Here is a 20,464-nt window from a genome sequence, read left to right as displayed (position 1 = left end):
ACGAGCATGGTTCGCAAAAAAAAAAAAAAAAAAAAAAACAATAACGTTGTACGTCATCTCTTTTTCGTCCATGATTGCAAACTATCACCCAAGAAAAGAGGGGGAGGGGCGCTATCACTTTTCCGGTGTCTAACCTCGGACTTTTTGGACCAAGTATACCTAAACCACGAGGTTATTTCTTCACATTTCTGGTATTTTAAAATAATAATTTTTAAAAAAACATAAATAAAACAAAAAAAAACTTCATAGTTAAATAGTTAAATCATTTATTACTAAAAAATTAAGAAACACATTTGAAAAATAAATATTCAATATTGGTGTTAAATACGGACCAATAGAGATAACTTTACACTATAATTTTATATTGTTTAGGTGAATCCCCTCAATATGATATCTGCCACACCTTTTTATTATCTGCTTTCTTTTTAAGGTTTGGCAATCAACTAAAGTAAGGAAACTTTTTTTTTTTTAGTTTATTCCATCAGGCTTTTTTTAAATACATTCCTCAGCTGTATGTTGATATTATTAATATAAATATATATATGTACTATTGAACTTTTAATTTTATTAAGGAAGATAATTATAAATTTTATTTTCAGAAAGTACATTATGGGTTCTTGTTTATTGCCATCAACTTTAACTAAAGTTTCAAATTTACTGGTTTTTTATTACAAAATTATCACCAAGTTATTGTTACCCAGTTTTTAAGTTTTAGAACAATTAATTTAAATCAGTTGACTCAGTGGGGTTTCTTTTTTATTTATTTATTTATTTTTAATATAACTTTCCTCTGAATAAAGTGTAATAATTTATCAAAGCTGAACATGCTCATTAAGTTTTTCTGTAAAAGATAGTATTTAAAAAAATATTTTAAAATCTAGGATTACCAAAAAAAATTTAAACTTGTTGAATAAAATAAGAAGTATAAGATAAACATATCAAAGCTGATTCTTTAATTTTAATTCAATTTAATTTAATGAATGAATTAAATATTTAAATCTATACATAGCAGGAAGCAGATAAATTTTAGTTTTTTGTTTTGCTTATTTAATTTGCTTAATAATATTGATATTTTTAATGATAAAATAAGTTTTATTTGACTTTATTTTTAAGTTGTCATTTTTTTTTAAAATAGAATTATGTGGAGTTTTTTTTTTTAGTTATAAGAAAATATGAACATTTTTATGTTTTCAAAAACGAAAGAGGATATAAGAATTATGACTTCACGGTTGAGTAAGCTAACTTTTAATAACAGAACAGTTTTGAATTCAAAATGCATATTAATGTTTGAAATCATTTTATGGAAATTTATAGAAAGTACAACCCCTAACATCTTCATATTTTCTATTATACATACATATATGCTATTATACATATATATGCCATTTTATATGCATGTATGCCATTTTATTTATGAAATATTTTGTCATCGTACTGATATTTAATGTGTTGTAATTGTATGAGGGTGTTGTTCAGTCTAAAAGTTATCAAAAAAATATAAAATCTTTTTTCATGTTTTTGTAACATTAGATTTGATTTGATTTAAATTTTTATGGTATTAGGCAAACCACATCTGGAGTATGGATACCTTGATAAAACCTAACACAGAGTTTGATGCATATATCAAATCTAATGTTACAGTACTGAAATCACGGGCTATTGATTTGCTACTTTCAAAATTGAGAGATAAAAATACAACCTGTGCAGAATTTACTTTTTATGGAGATCGGTTAATGAGAATTTTGGCAGAAGAATCATTGGCGCGTTTACCAGCAGTTCGAAATGGTGTAATTATAACTCCATGTGGCTCCATTACAGGTTTGATTGACTACCATGATCAAAAATTGTGTGTTGTCTCTATTCAACGCTCAGGCGATATTGTTCAAGAGGCTGTTCGTCAAATTCTTCCTGGAATTGGAATAGGGAAGATACTAATACAGAGAGATGAAAGTTCACCTGAAAAAAATCCTATTTTATATTGCAAGATATTTCCAAAAAATATTTCTGACTGCTATGTAATATTGGTTGATCCAATGTTGGCTACTGGTGGCAGTGTTAAAGCTGCACTTTCTGTATTGATAGAAGCTGGTGTTTCAGAAAGCAATATTATGTTTATAAATCTCATATGCTGCCCTGAAGGGCTTCACAGTTTAAAATGTGCTTATCCCAATGTTAAGGTGGTTACATGCTGTATTGATGAGTGCTTGAATGAGCACAAATATATTGTTCCTGGGCTGGGAGACTACGGTGACCGTTACTATGGTACTGGATAATCTTAATAATGAAACAAATAGATGCTAAAAAAAATGTGTTTTTAAATTTTCAGATTTTTAGTAGTTTAATTTTGTATGATTTATAATATTTTGCATGATTTATGAATATTAAAAAAATAGTTATCTGCATTTCTAAGAAAATATAATAACCCAACAATCAAAAGCAAAGTTTAACAAACTTCAGACCAAACATTATTTATATAAAATCCATGGAAACTAATTTAATTGCTGAATTCAACAGTTTCATTCAATTTAGCACTAAAGTACTTTTTGTTAAATTTTCCATATAATGAAAATATATAAGAAAAAAATCGCTTATTCACTACTTACTAAGTCATTGACTGCATAAATCTATTCATGCGAAACATTTAAATTGTGTCGTACAAAACGTCTCTTGTTTGTTTCAGAAATAATAAAAAAAAACTTTTGGAATTGAACGACTCGATTATGATTGCGAAATTTAGTGCTGACGTAAGCTCGTTAATTCCGTTATCTAACAAACTGCAGTCAAACAATATTTTCTAAGAATTTGATAAGACTGACTACGTCTAAGTATTCCTTCGGTATTTAAATTTATCAACTTGTTGAAAACCTAATAGGTTAGATATAGAGAATGGCTCGGTGTGGCGGTTATTAGGATGTATTTTATGTGGTAAAGGTAACACTGTTGTAAAAAATGACCAAAAACTACTTTGAGCTGACCCGAGAAAACTGCTTTGACAGGGTGAAACTACAATGTTTCCTGACTCCAAAAATGTAAAATTTGAAATCTAACTATTTTGTCCGAGAAAATAATTTTGATTTTTAGTTTTTAGTACTTTGCACAATAGGGCGAAATGACAGCTTTTCAAATTTTGCATTTTTACAGCATTCAAAAACTCTTCAAAATAAGCATTTATTACTACAAAACATAACTGTCTAAAATTTACTTGAATAATAGTTTATTCTGATACAACTGATATAGTTTTTCATTAACAAGATGGAAATAATAAACACTTTCTTAAATAATTCTTTTAGTTATTCTAAGCCAAAACACAAAAACAACCTCTTGATTCTAAACACATAAAGAGCAAATGGTACATAAAATAAATTCTTCTCAATATTTGATTCTTCACAAATGCTTGCTGTTGTAGTCCACAACACATGAAAGAAGCCTCTTTTCATACTCAGGATGATTGCGGTCTCTTTTGTATCTCTGCCAATGTGAGCTGAAATTATGATGCATTGATTCTGTTGCCTGCTCACTAAAGATCCCCAAGGGAGCCCTTTTGATCTCAATGAATTGCTTCACATGGAAGAAAACAGCATGAACTTTTGGAGTCACACTGATGTTCATGATTGCCAAATATGAGTCTTTGAAGCGATCAATTTTTTCAGAAAAGTCATCCTCCAGAACCATACCAAAACATGCTGTCACCACAGACTTAAACTTTCGAAGGGCATCAATAATTCCAAAGACTTGAAAAGCAGACTCAGTCTCTGCAATTCTTTGAAGGAGGTCAAGATTGCTGAGAAGCTTGTGACAGGCATTTCCTGCAAACTGCCCACCATGGTATGGTTCTTGTTGAATGTGGAGAGCTGAGGGCCACTTGACAACATTGGGCTAAACTTCTGTCATGGCTTTGTACATGTGATTGACCACACCAAGGAGAAGATGGAGTTCCATTGGTGGTATGAGCTCCAAGATGAGTTTGTTTTCAGAACCAGATAGCAAAGGCTAATGCACTACATTGCCAAAAGATCTTGCCTTTTTGATATCACCACCAGACTTAGCAAACTCTTGATAACAGGCAACAAGTGAGCCTAGTGTCCTCAAAGATCCTGATTGAGAAAGATGCTTTGATTCTGTGTTGCACCAAGAGCAAGGGTGAGTACTTGCATGGCTCTGAAGGCCACAAAGGATGTTGGCAAGTTTCATGTCGCATGAGACAACAAAGTTGACTTTGTCTAACTTGATTAAAGACAAGATCTGCCTCACATTTTCAAAGTTTTCTGGTAGTCCTTCTGATAAAGCCACAAGCATTTGACGCTTTACACTACTGTCTTTGGCAGTCCTCTGAGTTAAAAGTTTTTTCCGTGGTGGTGACCTTGAATCACAATGAGAATCCAACTCCATGATGCCAAGAGAAACTTTCAGAAATCCTCCACCTCCATCAATTCCCAACTTGACAATATGATTCTGGAAAACTCTTCGAGAAAGCAGGACTTAATTCAAAAGCTCGGCAAGATCCTTGCAATGCACAACCACAAAGTCAGTGGAGTTACTCTCTGATAAAACTTGGATGCTGGTTTGAGTAAAAAACTCAGACAACTGTTTGCCAATGGCTTCAAACTTAGCAAGAAAACTAGTCTCCACAATCTTGGTGTCACTGACTCTGTTGATGGTTGATGCCAATTTCTTCATGCCAAGGTTGAACAGTCCTGTGTTTAGCTGAACTTGTACAAGATCTTCAGTTTTGATGCTGGGTTCAGGAAAAAGAGCTCTTGCACTTGAGCTTCCTAAAAATGAAATTATATTAACACTTTTTGTAATTTTAAGTTTTAAAATTAAAGGTGTTCCCTCTGAACCTGCCATCTTTATATGTATATATAAAAGTATCACCTGTTTTAAATCTAAGTGGTGGGCCGCCTTTAGGATGCGATATTTTGACAGTACCACCAGGTGTGGAAGGTTTAGTAGAGATGACTTGAGTAGCTATTTGCTCTGCAGCGAGTGGATCAGCTGTAGATAGCTGCTTGAGATTCTCTCTAAAAGTGAATGGAGTGCACTGATGTGGCAGACCTCTTCCAACTAGACTCAAACAATCACCACATCTTTGAGGGGTACAATCTTCCACAGGTTTAGAATAGTCCACTGGGCTCTTCTCATTCAACTTCAAATGTCCAACTTGACAAATAAGACAGTTGCAACCTTGATCTCTTGTTGGTGGTCTAACTTTTATAGATGAGAAAGGAAACAAAGGTGGCAGGTTAACATCTTTTCCTTCATCTTTTCTCCGAAGAATTGTTCGACATGAGTCACAAATGCCTCTTGGCACTCTGGTATCAGTCAAATCAAGACTTGTATGGTAATGCTTGAGGATCTTTTCAACAAGGAACTGTGTCAACTCTCGAGAGCACTTCTTCAGACACAAGACACAGACAGATTTCCGACAATCTTCATGATTTTTTGAAAAATTTGGCATTTTGAAATTTTTCTCACACAACTGATAAGTGAAACACTTTAAATAAACATGTTCACTGCCAATTCCCGGAATTTTCGGCTTGTTTACAATTTTGATGCAAAACTTAAAATAAACATGTTCACTGCCTATTCCCGGAATTTTTAGCTTATTTACAATTTTGATGCAACAAAATGTTTATAATATAGTTCAACCATGAAATTGTAGGTAAAATTTTATCTTCTGAGTTTAAATAAATACAAATTATACTTGCTATATAGACTGTTATGTTTTAGAGTAATAAATGCTAATTTTGGAGAGTTTTTGAATGCTGTAAAAATGCAAAATTTGAAAAGCTGTCATTTTGCCCTATTGTGCAAAGTAATAAAAACTAAAAATCAAAATTATTTTCTTGGACGAAATAGTTAGATTTTAAATTTTACATTTTTGGAGTCAGGAAACATTGTAGTTTCACCCTGTCAAAGCAGTTTTCTCGGGTCAGCTCAAAGTAGTTTTTGGTCATTTTTTACAACAGTGGTAATGTGAACCCTATAGAGAACGCGAATTATTAAAAAAAAAACGTGATTTAATATGGAACAGTCAATAGTCTAATAAATAATAATTCGTTTAAATAATAGTTTAAACTTATTAGGCTTTTTGATACTTAATGATGAGTAGCAGTCATTTTATTTTGAAAAATCAACTTCTTCAAGAAGAAATCAAGTGTTTAAAGACGATGGTTTATGGTTTCTCCTTTGAGACTTTTTCGTTCCGGTTCGGAAGAAAACGGAAAAAGAAAACAAGAAACTTAAAAAAGAAATGAAGCCCTTTTCCCGATGGCTCGACATCGGATTTGTCTTTGCTGAGTGAATACCAAGCTGCGGCTCAAGCCTGTTATTTCAACATACGAGCTTTTTGAAGATCGAATAGTCAAATCAATATTGAATAATAGTAGTTGAACTTGCAATAAGTCGAATTTCACTAGTTCGAATGCTTGCTGATCTGTGCACAACATCCAGGAAAAAAAACCTTGCAAGGAAAACCTTAACAAAAATTATTAAAAAAACCTTGATAAAAATTGATAGAAACGTTCTAGCTAAGAAAAGGCTAAGTTTGTGAAAAAGTCAACTTTGTAGTTAAACTTGAACTAAAAGTTTTGCCCCGCAACAGCTTAGATTACCCATGCTAACACTTCCTCAATCCCGACTATTGGTTAAATCCTTTTAAAAATTAAGTCCTAAAATTTAAAGAGATAAAAGCAGCCATAGTTAAAGAACCCAAACGGATTGCTTAAGTTATTGCAATCTTTCAGGTTTTAATTTGCTTATTTAACGCAATCATATGCCAATAAAGGAAAATGCAGTAAAACTTTAAACGATTACAGAAGAATTAACAACTTTCACATGAGAAAAAAAGTTCTAGAGGAGATGTTTCTTTTGAGTAAAGCTGCTTAATTTCTGCGAGTGTGAAGTGTTTTTCAAGTTTTTGATACTCCCCGCCCGTATGTACGAATATCTCAAAATCCCTGCATATCGATGTGTCTTCTAGCGTTATTCTTGTCAATAAAAATTGACACAAATGTGCAACTGTTGCAATTCCGGTAGTTTTTAAGTATCGAGATTTCAAGTGTTTTGACAGTATATTGCATGCAGGATGTGGGTGAAATAAAAGTTCAATCTCGTTTACTTCAAAATGCGGAACGCTGGCGCTCTCGAAAGAAGAGCCGGTCGAATCTTTGTGTTTTCTTTTCGAAATTTTCTGTTTTCCACCTGGTGGCGAGTTTACAGTTTCAGTTGATGTATCGTTAGAATCTAAAAACAAATAATGTAAATAATTTTAAACAATTTTTTTCCTAACTTAAACAAATGAAACAATTGAATTCTGGAAAACTTGCCAAAAAATACCAGATTAAGGTACAGATATTTATTTTAATTCTAATAATGCCTAGTTATCCAAAATCATATTCGCAGTTTTCAAACACTCATATAATGTTTAGCAGAGATACTCTTAGAATGGACATTGACAAAAGTATGTCCGCTAAAATCTGTCAAAAACTTTTTTAAAGTAACTAGAGAACGCATGAAACGAGCAATTTCATTTCTAAAATAAAATAAAACGGGTTTTTTAATAAGCAAGATACTTTACTGGTCATGTGAAGTGTCATAAATAAAATGATACTGCAACAGAGAATTTCAATCAAAGTCACTGAATCCAATTACACAACTTGTTATTTCACCAGTAGCATGGAGACTATAATGTATTTGTAACTTACAACAACAATAATTATATGAGAAATGATCACCAGGTTCAGAACAACACCACCAACAACAACAATAACACCACCAACAACAACAATAACAACAACAACAACAACATGATTACAGATTGGTAGGAAAGGTATAAGAGCCATTAAGTTTTTGAAGTGACTAAAATATAGTTCTTACACAAATGCAAACAACAACAAGATTCACCTTGTAAATTTACAGGGCTATCTTCCTCTTTAATAGGAGTTGATTGATCTACCAAAGCAGCTTCTGCTTGTTTGCGTTGTTGTTTAAGCATTCGTTGTAGCCTAAATAAAGAGTGAAAAAGTTCTAATATTGTAGTTTACACCATACTTGCAGCAACCTACCAAGTAAATTATATTCATTTGTAATTAGGCTTTTTAATATTTAAGCTGTTAATTATAAAAAATAGTCAAATCACATTAGGCAAGTGACATGGACAATAAGTCATTAGGCTGCATTTTTCTAAACTTGATTCAGCAAGTCTCAACCTTGATATCTGTAAAAACACTTCCTGGATACTTTTTAACAAACAGATGATTTAAAAAAAGAAAGTAGACCTATTTCTTGCTTGAATACGAAGACCCTCTTCTATACTGCTTGTGAGGGCTTGCTGATTAGTATGCTGATGCAGCTTTTCAAGAGCCTGCTCTTGATGTGCTTCATACTCATCACGGTTAGGATATATCTAAACAATTAAAATATTATAATGCACATTTATATTTTTTGGAAACTTAAAACTCCCTGCTGATAAAAGTCTTAAATATTTTGGTACTTTTTACTTGATTAAATTTTGATGGCTTTTTAAAAATGATTTTTTTTTTTTTTTTAATTTTTTTTAATTATTTTTTTTAATTATTTTTTTTAATTATTTTTTTTAATTATTTTTTTTCTTGTGACAACTTGACAATTAAAAGAAACAAAATTTCAAACAAAATTTTCTGGCACAAAAAAATGCAGAAAATCTTTTGCTAAAACATAGGAGAGTATAATTGTACCATTCTAAAATTTCTACAGAGTTAAAAACAAATCATTAAATTTATTAACAATATGCAGTAAGATTATCCAACAGCAACCTTCGCAATCAGAGAATCAAAGTTAGGATCAGGTCTTAGTGATCGTTTGGATATTAACTTTTTTCTACATGTAGGACACTCTTTATTCCCAGCTCTCAAAGCTGTAATAATACAATCATGACAGAATCTATGCAAGCATTCTTTTGTAGTCATGGTATTAGTCAACATATCCAAACATATAGGACACATTAATTCACTATGAAGAGATCTAGGTGATATAGCAATTTCTGTATCATCTGTTATGACTTCTTGTGGTGTTCGATGAAGCTCATACAAACTTAATTCCCAGGATTTTGGTTGCTGAAGACCTTGTGCAGATTGAGACATAGCAGGTCACACTGAAAGGAATTTTAAAAATGTTATTAGAAATAAGAACAAAATGAGCATCTGCAAAATGTGTACAATTTTTAATACTGTGAAATAAGTGAAAAACAATCTTTACTTTATGAGAAAAGTAAACTAAGTTAAAAGAGAAATTCTTTTCTTTTTTTTTTACAGAAACCACTTGCAAAGGTCTTTAAAAATATGACAAAGTAGGAAAGCTTATACAAGTTGGACTTGCATTTCAATTATTATTGATCCTCAACAGACTTTAAAACTTCAAAAAACTTGATTTTAGTTTAATTAAAATTTAAATTTACGTTAAGGCTATGACATAATTATTGCCATGAACAATATTTTAAACAAAATATCAGACTGTAACAGTTTTTTTTTTTTTTTTTTTTGACTAATTGGGGAAAAAGTTGAGCTCTAAAAGAGAATTCAATTTTACTATATGAAATAAATTTATTCAAACCAAGTGGTTTTCTATTAACTAAATATGTGCAAAAAATAATTAGTGAACTTAAAAAGTTATTCCTTCCAGGTCCAAATAAAGTCTGTGAAATAACCAAAGCAATAACCCAATTCTAACATGCTAACTTTAACTATTATAAATGTAATTCAAGCAAATGATTATGTTAATGAAAAAAAAAAACAAAAAAAAAACAATACAATACAAGCAAAGAGATATCTTTTAAAACAACAATTAAGTGATGATATCGAATTGACAATCCTTTAGTTGGAGCAACTCTTGATTACACTAAAAAAATCCCAAGTTAAGCAATTCATATTATTTTATCTGCACTTCAAGCTGACAGTGTTTAGATTGATGAAATAACACTATCAACAAGTTCAACATATTGAGCCGGGAAAACTGGACCTGTTACTCTGGGTAGAAGTGATGTAAACCATTTCCAACAACTACACCCCTTGCTGCTCACTTTGATGGGAACTTGGTATTGGAAAATGATGAAGAACTTGTCAATCATACCCCAACTGCTGTATCAGGTCTCAATATTCTGATTAGCTGGTAGTAATTGTTTGATGGCCATGGAAAACTATTTATAAAAAAAGTTAACTTTGAGAGCTAAATAATCCTCTGCAATTTATTTGCTTTTCTTAATCCTGAACTATGTCAGAGCTTGGTTAAATTCCCAGACCATCTGTGGTGTGCTATACAATGATCTATGCTTTCTCCAGAATTTGGAAGCATTTGCTAAGGCAAACAAATAAGTGGCAAATGTAATTATTAAAAAGATGCAAGGCTGTCTTTGGTTTCTGAGCAAAAATGAGATCTTTACTCAGAATCCAAAATTTGAAAAAACTTTTTTAGATCATATCTGTGTTGAAGAAAAGAGTTGTAGCAGCGTTAAAAAAGTCAAAGGTCCTACAGGAAACAAAAGTTAATCCTAAATTTTTTCCAACATTTCAGAGAGTCACTGTCACATTTATATCTAAAAATCCTTTAACATGACCTCAACCTTTTGAGCTATCACTACAAATCATAAGGATCAGCTGTTATAATATAATGATTATACAGAGCATGCAATGAAACTGGCTACAGATCTCAATATTATTATACCACTTACAACTTTCTTTGACTGTGAAGAAAATTTACAAAAGTCAACAAATTTCCAGATCCCAGTGATTAACTGTTCATGTGCACTACGCAAAGAACATTGAATACAATTCAAATTCTTTCATTTACACTGAATACTTTTATTGAACTTTTTTCATTAAAACTAAGAATTAGACAAACTAAACATATGTCCAGAAATTTCTTCTATAAACCTATAAAGTGATACAAGTTTATATCAGAAAATCAATTACAATTTGATTGTATTACAAATCAAACTTTTGATTTCTTTTTTTGTGACTATATTTACGCAAACAAAATCAAAAAAAAGAAAACGCACCAGTGCGTAGCTTTTTCTTTCTATTGTTACGAAATTAAACAAAACAATATCTTTTGCCTGACGGCAAACATAAGACTCAAAGGTCACGAAAGCAACTTGAAAGATTGAGGAATCTATATGTTCTATAAAAAAAAAAATGTTATTTTAAAAAATATTAATTCTTTTCACTTAGGTATAAAGAATGTATAAATAAAAATTGTTTTTAAAATATTGCTTAAATTTTAAGTTCATTTTTAAAATCCCAGAGTTTTTAAGTTCCTTGTTTCACACCTTTTACTACATTAAATTGTGAAGTATTATAAACTAACGTAACATGGTGTCATGTTTTTTAAAAGGTTATTCGGTTATAGAAGGACAAATCTTTTTCTATAAAAATCAAAACAACCATCCAGCTATAAATATCTTGGGTATAACAAGGAAAATCAATATATTTAGTAGTTACGTATAATAAGGAAATAAACTTTCTCATTTTTCAAATAAAGTAAAATTCTTTTATTCTTTTTATTACAGAGTACGTACCAATAAATTAACCATTAACAATAATAACAATGATTAAGTTACAACTGCCAAAAATAAAACAAAACCCGCTTACAATGATTAAATAATAAATGTTTAAAATTTCCGTCTGACAAAGATGAGCATAAGTGTTGATACATTTACTAGCTTGATAATTTTATTATATGTTAATTAATTTTTAATAATTAACTAAATGAAATTAGTCTCTTCTTTTTGAAAAAATTAAAAACTTTCATGACTACATTTGTTTTGAACATTGTTTTGGTGATTTTTTTATGATGTAGACGAGGCTTTATTCCTTATAATCAGAAAATATTTTTAAAATTTGCAAATTGAGAAGGGTGATTTATTTTAAAATAGTTTTTCTATGATTAATTAATAAAAAATTAACCAATATTGTTATTTGAATAAAATATCTAAAAATCAATAATAAAATAATTTAAACAGATATACATTTATAGAATGCATTTTTTAAGTTAACGATGAGTAACATTTTATATTTTTTTACTATAACTACACGTGTTGAATTTTGTTATTCATTTATAGAAGAATTAAAAAAATCTAGAACTAGCAAAGCTAACAGCGCAATCACTATTTTGTGAAACTGCGTTCACAGTTTTGAGTCTTTCCAATATGACGCGCGACAAAAATATTGATCTCTCTTTATACATATGATTTTCGCTATCCCGTTAAAAGAAGATCAGTGATTTTCTTAACATTGGTGTAGTTGATTATATAACCAATTCTTTCCGACTGAGCTGATATTACTCAGCTTTATAAATTTTGTTTTTTATCAACTTTTCTCTATAATTACTAAAATCTTTTAGAATTCCCTTTCTACTGCTTTGTAGCAATTACATCCATGGACGAAGATGCATTAGAAGAATAAGGGTGTAGGGAAAAGGAACTGCTCTCTTGGATACCTGGGATAATTGTGTAGGGAAATGGCATTGCACTCTCGGATTTCCATACAAATTATATATATATATATATATATATATATATATATATATATATATATATATATATATATATATATATATATATATATATAATTTTTTTTAATAAAGTATTAGTTTTATTAAGATTTTAATTTAAAGCTAATTTTTATTAAAGGAAAAATATCTTGGATAAGAGCTTTTTCAGAAAATGCACAAGAAGCTTTTAGTTGCTGTGTTGTATTGTTAGTTGCTGTGTTGTTATATTGTTAAATATAAAATATTGTTAAATGTTTCATACTTTTAATAATTCAATAAAGTAACAATAACTTTAAATGGTACTAAGTCAGGGTAAATAAGTGCTCTCGCTCACCCAAATATGCAGGCCGCCATGTCTTTGCATATTTCACTCAGACACTTACGAGTACATTTTCTTAGAAGTTTTCCTCGCGGCTGATGCTGTACTTAATGTTGCAATATAAGAAACTTCTTTTTAAAAATTCTTCTTTTCTTTGTTCTTAAATGTCTTTTTTATATTTCTTCTATATATTTCTTTAAATTTCTTCTATATATCTACAAAGTTTCTTCTTTAATACTCTTCTTTCATTTTCTTATTTGATTTTCTTTAAAGAATTTTTTCTCTAAATTTCCTCTTTAAATTTCTTATAAAATTTTTATTACATTTTTAATTATAACTATTTTTTTTAACAGAAATTCTTTAAATTTCTTAATGGTGTCACCGAATTTTGTTTTTTATAAATTTTTAAGAAAAAAAAAGGAATAAATGGTTGTTGTTTTTAAAAATATAATGAAGATAAGTTTGTTTTTTTTTTGTTTTGTTTGTAGCTCCAATTATTGTAAAGAATGAATGCTTTATACCTTACTTTTAAGTTTATCAAAGTGGAATTAGTTAACTAATAAATCTGCTACAAAGGCTCTGATAACAAAAAAGTTAGTGATATCAAGAGCTCTAAAAGAAACAAGAACAGTTACTCTACTTTGAACATCTACTTTGAACATCTACTTTGAACATCTACTTTGAACATCTACTTTGAACATCTACTTTGAACATCTACTTTGAACATCTACTTTGAACATCTACTTTGAACATTTACTTTGAACATCTAATTTGAACATCTACTTTGTCTGAAACATATTTTCTGTTAGGGGTGCTATTGAGATCTTGGGATAAGGCGTATTAATTGTCAGTATTTTATTGCTTGAAAGTTATGAAAGTTTGAATATAATAAGTCTCTGCTAAACACTGAAAGTTTCTAAATAAACACTGCTCTTATAACCTGATAAAAAAAAAAATAAATGCTGCATATAATATTTCTTTTACTATTTTTAGAAATTCAAAACACATGCCACATTTGAAGTGTCCAACTTCAAGGTTGCCATGGTTAATTGAAAACTCCTTGTTTGCAAATTTTTCCTTGGAATGATCCGAATCGTTCTAAGTTAGCAATAATTTCTCCATTCTTATTATTATATCTATTCATTTCTTATAATTCATTTTCATTTATTCATTTCGTATCATTTATTTTTCGTTTTTTTTTTATCAAGTTGTAATGATTAATCCATTTTCCAAATTTTAAAATTTTTGTTGGTGCAATAATTTTAAGGCTCAATGACTTCAATGACTTCAACGTCAATTTTAGGTAGAAAGTATGGTTGGCTGTATCAAATTTTAGGTAGATGGTGTGGTTGCTCGTTGAATTAAATTTGTAATAATCCGATGATGGGTATGCTATTTTGAAGTGTATTCTGTAGTTGATTCCCAAAAAATTTTCATCATATCTGGTTTGTTGTAATAGCTTATTGTTATATTTGATTATAGTTAATTATTATATTTTTTTCACAACAATGGAGTAAGATATTTTATATTACGCCCTAGAGAATTCTGAAAATATACATAAATCGTACAACTACGTTTATGCGGGCAAAAGAGAAAAAAAGAAATATATAACCATAAAGCAAGTAAAGCAAATTTAGTTGTCTTGATTTTACATGGTTCAAAATTGACAGAAAAATTCAGCATTAAAGTTGAGAATTTGCATTAAAGTTGAGAATTTCCAGGATGTAGAAAGATTTTATGAAATGAAATTATTGCTTTGTTTTAAAAAGTTAGATTTTTTTAACAAGTATTTTGAGTGAAAATGTGGAATTCAACTGAAAGAATCTCATCAGATTTGAATCACGCATGGCATACAAGTTTGATGTGAAAGTTAAAAACTATGAAATTTTTTGTTAAAAATGCAAGAAAAAAATTTAAACAAGTTTATAATTTTTTTTTAGTTTTTGCGTCATTATATTTAAGTATATATTGAGTATTCTATTAATAATAGCTTTACTTGATAATCATCATCTTCTGTTTCCAACTCCTCCTCTTCACTGATTTTTTCTATTCCAACATCATGATTAATAATTTCATCACATTTTTCAATGTCTTCCATTCTGTTGTCTGTGTCAATTCTTGTTTTAGTTGTCGCAACATCAGTTTCATGATAAATAAACATATTTTTCACAGCTTCTGGTAGTGTAGTTTTCGACTTATATTTCATTCTTTTAGCAAAAGATAAAGAACTAATAATTGGGTCAGATGTATTCAATGCTCACCTAAATAAATGAAATGAGTTTTATTCTCTTGAATATTTTCTGTCGTATTTTTCACGATCTCTGGAGTAGAATCTGTTTCTAACCAAATGCAACAACTGGGAGAGGTGAATTTAAAATGATATCAGCACCTGGAGCAAGGATTTTGTGAATAAAAGCTGGAACCTTATACCAAGAGAATCTAAAAAAATTTTGTTAGTTTTGCTACAAGAGTTTGCAAGTTTCGTAGGATCAATAGAGTTATTGCAATTGTAATAAGAATAATTATGTTAATAACTGTAATAAAAATAATAATAATTGTAATTGTATAAGAATGTGGCTAATTCTTATCATCAAATTTTTAATCTGCACTGAGAACTTTACTTAACAGTGCTGGATTTGAAAATGCCATGCGACAGAAATTGCTTGTAGCGCTGGTTCCTGCTCCTTCAGATGTAGGCATGTCCGCCTTAACTCAAAACTTTTTCCTCTCAATTTACGTCCGCCTTAACTCAACTTTTTCCTCTCAATTTACTTCGCCTTGAACTTCTCTCCAAGTTTTTGTTTCAAGTCTATAAGATAAATGGAGTAACTATTCAAAAAACCGGATCGAAACATGAAGTGGTGACATACCATTAATTACAGTGCCTTCAAAAGTTTTAAAGTTATTTAAATTTCTAATGTCACTCATTTCATTCGGCTTGGCTTTGCAGATTAAACAACTCTGCATGGATTTCGTATTTGTGATGTAGGCCAAGACTTTCCCATGAATCACGGCCATTAAGAAATTAAAACTCACTAAAACCGACTTTTTATTTGGTTGTTCTATTAGAAGTAGTCCCAACTCAGCCCTTTCTGCTTTTATTTTTGCTTTGATTCTTAAAACCGTTTCTTTTGGCTCATTCATGTAATCAAACCTCACTGGTTAACAGAATCTCACATTTTGAGGTGACATGTTTAACCAATACATTTTTTCTTTATTTATATAAGATGATAGCCAGAGCAGAGTTGTAGCAGTTGCCAATAAATCAACATCACTGTTAATAGCATTATCTACCTTGTGGTTATATGGTGCTTTTCCGATGTTCCATCCAAGCCCCATGAACTAAGAACCATATTGTCTCGATGTTTGTTATTGATGTTTGTTATTTTTTTCCATATGCTTCAAAATATTCTTTTCGTTCACTTGTACAATTTTATCAGCTGCATGCTTCATAAGTGGTTTCAAATTTACTTAAATAGCAACTTTTACTAATGTCTTATAAATGTCTATGAATGTATTACGAATGTCTTACGAATGTCTTACGAATGTCTTACGAATGTCTTACGAATGTCTTAAGAATGTCTTACTAATAGTGAAGTGATTATTTTTTTAAAGAAAAGTATTATATTTATTTAAAGAGGTTCTTAAATTGGTCTGAGTTATAAAATAATTTAAAAATCTTTCTGCCATTTTAAATTTAGTTTCATTAAACATGTTTAAGCAAATACAGTTGTTGGTATTTTACTTGAATAAAAAAAGAGGTTTTATTATTCTTGCAGATTTTATTTTAATTATTGATTACTGTACTTCGGTACATTCCTACGAGAGTCATTTTATCTTAGCATTTATCAATACTTCCATTTATCTTGAAGAGTTGTGAATAAACTCATTTTTATATCATATTATTATTTGTACCATTTGTACCAACCTTACCACTAAATGCAGAGTTCTTACAATCAACATAAATTCAGTAATGAAAGTATTCGATCAAACGAGCTTATATGAGCATGTGGAAGTTTTAAATGAACTTATAACTTTACAAGACCAGTGTCAGCAGATAAAAGTTTGAAAAAAAAAGTTTATGTTGAATTTGAAACGTGAGGTTTTGAAAATGAACACTTTCTTAAATTTGATTTAAAAAACATAGTTATTCAAGTTCTGTAACATTTGATGGTGAACCTCTGATGCAGGGGGGGGGGCTTTATTTGGTGGTATAGCATATTTTATATTACAAGGTATTTCTTTTTTAAAAACTTTTCCTGCTATCATCCAAAATGAAGAATTGTCTAATATTAAAAAAAACTATTTACTTGCATAACTTAGTCCGACGTCAAGCATTGTCTGTTACAGGCTGATCTCTTTCCAATGATAATTATATAATTGCTGATCATTTTTCACATAAACAAACTCATGAAAAAACTTTTTTCTCTAGAGCATGTAATTAACATAAGAAGTGTCAAATGTTTAAAAAGAATTTTAAATACAGTTCAAATCCAGGTTTTATAGTTTAGAAAAGTTTGAAGTAAATACTTTAAAACAGGGCCCTTCGTTAATCCCAGTGTTACTTGAAAAAATACCTGATGACCTTAACCTTATTTTTAATCAGAAACTTACCATTCACAGCCAGTACATTTTATTCTACTGAAGCATCAACAGTTAACCAACCTGTTTTTGAACGAAATAACAATCATGATGACATTTTACCCTTTACAAAAAAATAATTCTACTACCACTTAACTTTCATGCAAATTCTACAACAGCAACCAAATATTGCATCAATGTCAAGTTATTATAAATGATACAGATTGAAATAAGGTTTTTAGCAAGATAAGGCAAGCCTTTTTGAAGGATATTTTGGTCATATAAATGTTGTTCATTTTTAAAACGTTTTAGATGTGGCTGTTTTCACCATATATGAGTTTGTGGTTATGACAAGCGAGAGGATTATTCAAAATCTAACAATGAAAAACAAAAGGAAAATTTAACCTTAGTTTTACTTCTAAATGAGGTTTTCTCACTGCAAACTGTTTTAGTAGCTATTGAAAATGAAGACCATTAGTGATATGAGATCCGTCAACTATTGTTTGACAACTGTTCGTAGCTAAGTTACATTTCTACATCAGCCTGTGCCAAACTTAAGTTAAAAGAATTGTGCAAAAAAGAAATTCATTACAAAACCTTTGGACATTTCAGAGATTTTAAACAGATTTAGGTTGTGCGTTAAAATTATTTGTGGTTATAACATTATCTTAGAATGCTTCTCTAAAGAAATCTTCCTTAAAGTAATCTCCTCTCCTTTAAATAGACACCACATTGGGATTGCTTCCAGTAACAATAGTCATTTGAGAGGCCTAAGTTTAGTTGATGATAAGAAATCAAATGTAACTTTATTTGTTGATGTATTGGTAGCAGCACTTTTATTGGAAATTTATGGAAAATCAGGTTATTAGAGAAATTAGTGGTATAATTAAAAATTAGGGACCTATGATTTAAAAATGGAATCTGAATTTATTATTAGCCAATTAGCAATTTCACAACTTATTGTAAAAAGCTTAGTTGCCATAAAAATTAGACCATCCGGTATTAGGTGGTACTTATAATTTAAGTAAAAGTAAGTTTTTGGAGAAAAAATTTTTAAAAAATCCAAATTTAGTTACATCTTATAATAATATTATCAAAAATCAATTGCCATAGAGCATTATTAAACGAGTGTCCAATAGGCAGGGCCGGATTAAGCCATTTTAATGGCCAAGGCACAAACCCACATGGATGCCCCCTTCTGATCGGGGTCCCTGATCTTTCTTTGACCGTAACCGCTGGTATGTTTAATATTATGCAAAGAAAACAGTTATTAACAAATATGTTTGTAGTTTATCACTCATATAAAACCTACAATAAAGTATTTCTGTATTAAAATTATTAGTTGATAAATTTGAAATAATAATAGACAAAAGCACTTTATTTTCTATTCGATGAAAAAATCAAAAAGATATTTTCATTTACATTTTAAAGTTGTTTTTTTTTCAAGATTTAAAATCTTGAGAAAAAAAAAAGAAAAAACTTGTTAGATTTCCATCAAACAAAGTTTTTGAGTTTTTTTTTCGTCAAAGTTAATTTTTCGCAACATCTGCTTCGATCAGTAGCAGGGATGAGGAATCAAGCCTTTCTTGTTTTATTGTTAATCTATTTGGATTCCTTGTACGGTTCTACTGAGAAAAAGAGTGCTCAGTTGAACAGTTATTAAGCATAAATGTTAAAAATATGTACAAGACGATTTCAACATTTGGAAAGGCAAACTCGATGTTGTCTCTAACTATTACTTTGTAATTGAACGTGTTTGAACGTGTCTGAACGTTGTTTTGAACCATGATTAAACGTGTTGTTTAATCATGGCCCGATTTTGATGCAGGAAACTTGTGGCGAATATATGAAACTGTTGTAGTTAATTACATAAGTTATTGTTCAGATCTTTAGGATAAGCATTTATTAGTTTTTAACAGCACTGAGATGTTTTTGATTGTGAAACATCGACCAAACAAGAAAATCGAATTGCTATATTATTATATACTTGTCCTCATCCACTCATTTCTGTCTCAAGTTTTTCAACAATGCCGTAGAATGCAGATAAGTGAAATTTGTCTTTGGCATTCAGAGATACCTTAGGGTATAAGAATCAAGGATTTTTCACACTGAAACGGTTTTGAGGCCTTCTTCATTTATTTAAATCCTTTTTGAAAAAATATAATTACCTAGAATTTTTAGAACTATTCAATTTTCCATTCATTAAAACTAGAACAGCAACTACATCTAGTCATAATTGGGATCAGCATCAGTCATCCCCATAATCAGTATTATCATTAAGTTTTTAAGTAATTAAAGAAAGTGACATGGAACAATGATTCTAGACCTACTCTAGTTGCTATTAGTTGTTTTGTACTTGCCAATTAGAGTAGGGTTTAGAGAAAATATATATTATCAGTTTGGCGACTATTTATTTTCCTTGTGGTCAAGTAGTGTAGCAGTTTTAGTCACAAGTACTCGTCTAGTGTAAGTGAAGAAATCGTAAGGAATTAGTAAAAAGATGCCTTTGAGTGGCCGTGTTGAAAAAAAACTGCTCACATTTTGATTTGAATTTGTTCTTTAAATAGAACAATATCAAACTAACAAAATACACAAACATATAGTTAGAACAAAGACAGATTGAAAATATTTGACAAAGTAAAGCACATTGTAATACGCTAATAACACTACCAGACATGAATTTTTATAGAAGACAAACTGTAACGAAAATATTTAGTTCTTAACAAATGATGAAAGAAAAAGTATAGTTTTGATAGTCTAGGTCGAAAAATTTTTTTGTAAAATGCAAATTTTTATTTCTCCATTTTTCATATACTTTATACTAAGAGTAGCCGATGGTTATAATTTCTATGATGCTTTTACTCTAATGAATGCATGGGACAAATACATTTATTTGACTTGATATTAAAAAAATTATCATGTATTATCACTTAACATTATTATTACTTGCGATGAAGATGATGATTGGCTGCCTAACGACGAGCCAAAGTCTATCAGCCAGAGACAGCTGGACTTGTTTGTTAGAAGACTTGGCCTGTC

At 30.0% G+C, this 20,464-nt stretch overlaps 2 protein-coding genes and 2 pseudogenes across 12 annotated transcripts in view; 2 read left to right on the top strand and 2 right to left on the bottom strand.

Moving 5' to 3' along the window:
- The window catches only part of LOC145185837 (uracil phosphoribosyltransferase pseudogene), a 40,137-nt pseudogene extending 37,780 nt beyond the window's left edge, over positions 1-2,357 (top strand). Inside the window, exons 1-3 of one of the 5 annotated variants that reach the window (XR_016455767.1) lie at positions 153-171; positions 373-448; positions 1,563-2,357. The product of XR_016455767.1 is annotated as a uracil phosphoribosyltransferase pseudogene, transcript variant X2 (transcript). The other 4 variants (XR_016455766.1, XR_016455769.1, XR_016455768.1 and 1 more) reach the window with 4 other exon arrangements.
- Positions 1-20,464, top strand: part of LOC145185810 (putative E3 ubiquitin-protein ligase HERC1) — a 98,001-nt gene that overhangs the window by 37,793 nt on the left and 39,744 nt on the right. The gene's annotated exons all lie outside the window — the stretch shown is intronic.
- Positions 3,869-5,520, bottom strand: LOC149883503 (uncharacterized; annotated as a pseudogene).
- LOC145185777 (E3 ubiquitin-protein ligase RING2-like) lies at positions 6,783-11,143 on the bottom strand. 3 transcript variants are annotated; one of them, XM_090098265.1, is made up of 5 exons: positions 11,033-11,143; positions 8,796-9,133; positions 8,280-8,407; positions 7,906-8,006; positions 6,783-7,245 (listed from the first exon to the last, which is right to left on the bottom strand). In XM_090098265.1, the coding sequence occupies exons 2-5, from the start codon at positions 9,120-9,122 to the stop codon at positions 6,824-6,826; spliced, it is 978 nt and encodes a 325-aa protein (XP_089954391.1). In that variant the 5' UTR covers positions 9,123-9,133; positions 11,033-11,143; the 3' UTR covers positions 6,783-6,823. The 3 variants fall into 3 exon arrangements, with proteins under 3 accessions (XP_089954391.1, XP_089954389.1, XP_089954390.1); XM_090098263.1 differs by having other exon boundaries at positions 10,706-11,068; XM_090098264.1 differs by lacking the exon at positions 11,033-11,143 and adding an exon at positions 10,699-10,860.

Source organism: Hydra viridissima, unplaced genomic scaffold (assembly GCF_058129835.1).
Source record: "Hydra viridissima isolate aposymbiotic clone 2 unplaced genomic scaffold, HvirCarnegie_v1 scaffold_9, whole genome shotgun sequence".
Classification (NCBI taxonomy): Eukaryota; Metazoa; Cnidaria; class Hydrozoa; order Anthoathecata; family Hydridae; genus Hydra; species Hydra viridissima.
This window is presented reverse-complemented; position numbering and strand designations above follow the sequence as displayed.

Excerpts from the sequence above, each read along its gene's own strand:
- LOC145185777 (XM_090098265.1), bottom strand. The coding sequence starts at position 9,122 with ATGTCTCAATCTGCACAAGGTCTTCAGCAACCAAAATCCTGGGAATTA. Across the intron at positions 8,408-8,795 it reads TTGATTCTCTGATTGCGAAG|ATATATCCTAACCGTGATGA; the intron begins GTTGCTGTTGGA and ends TTAATTGTTTAG. Across the intron at positions 7,246-7,905 it reads TAGCCCTGTAAATTTACAAG|ATTCTAACGATACATCAACT; the intron begins GTGAATCTTGTT and ends ATTTGTTTTTAG.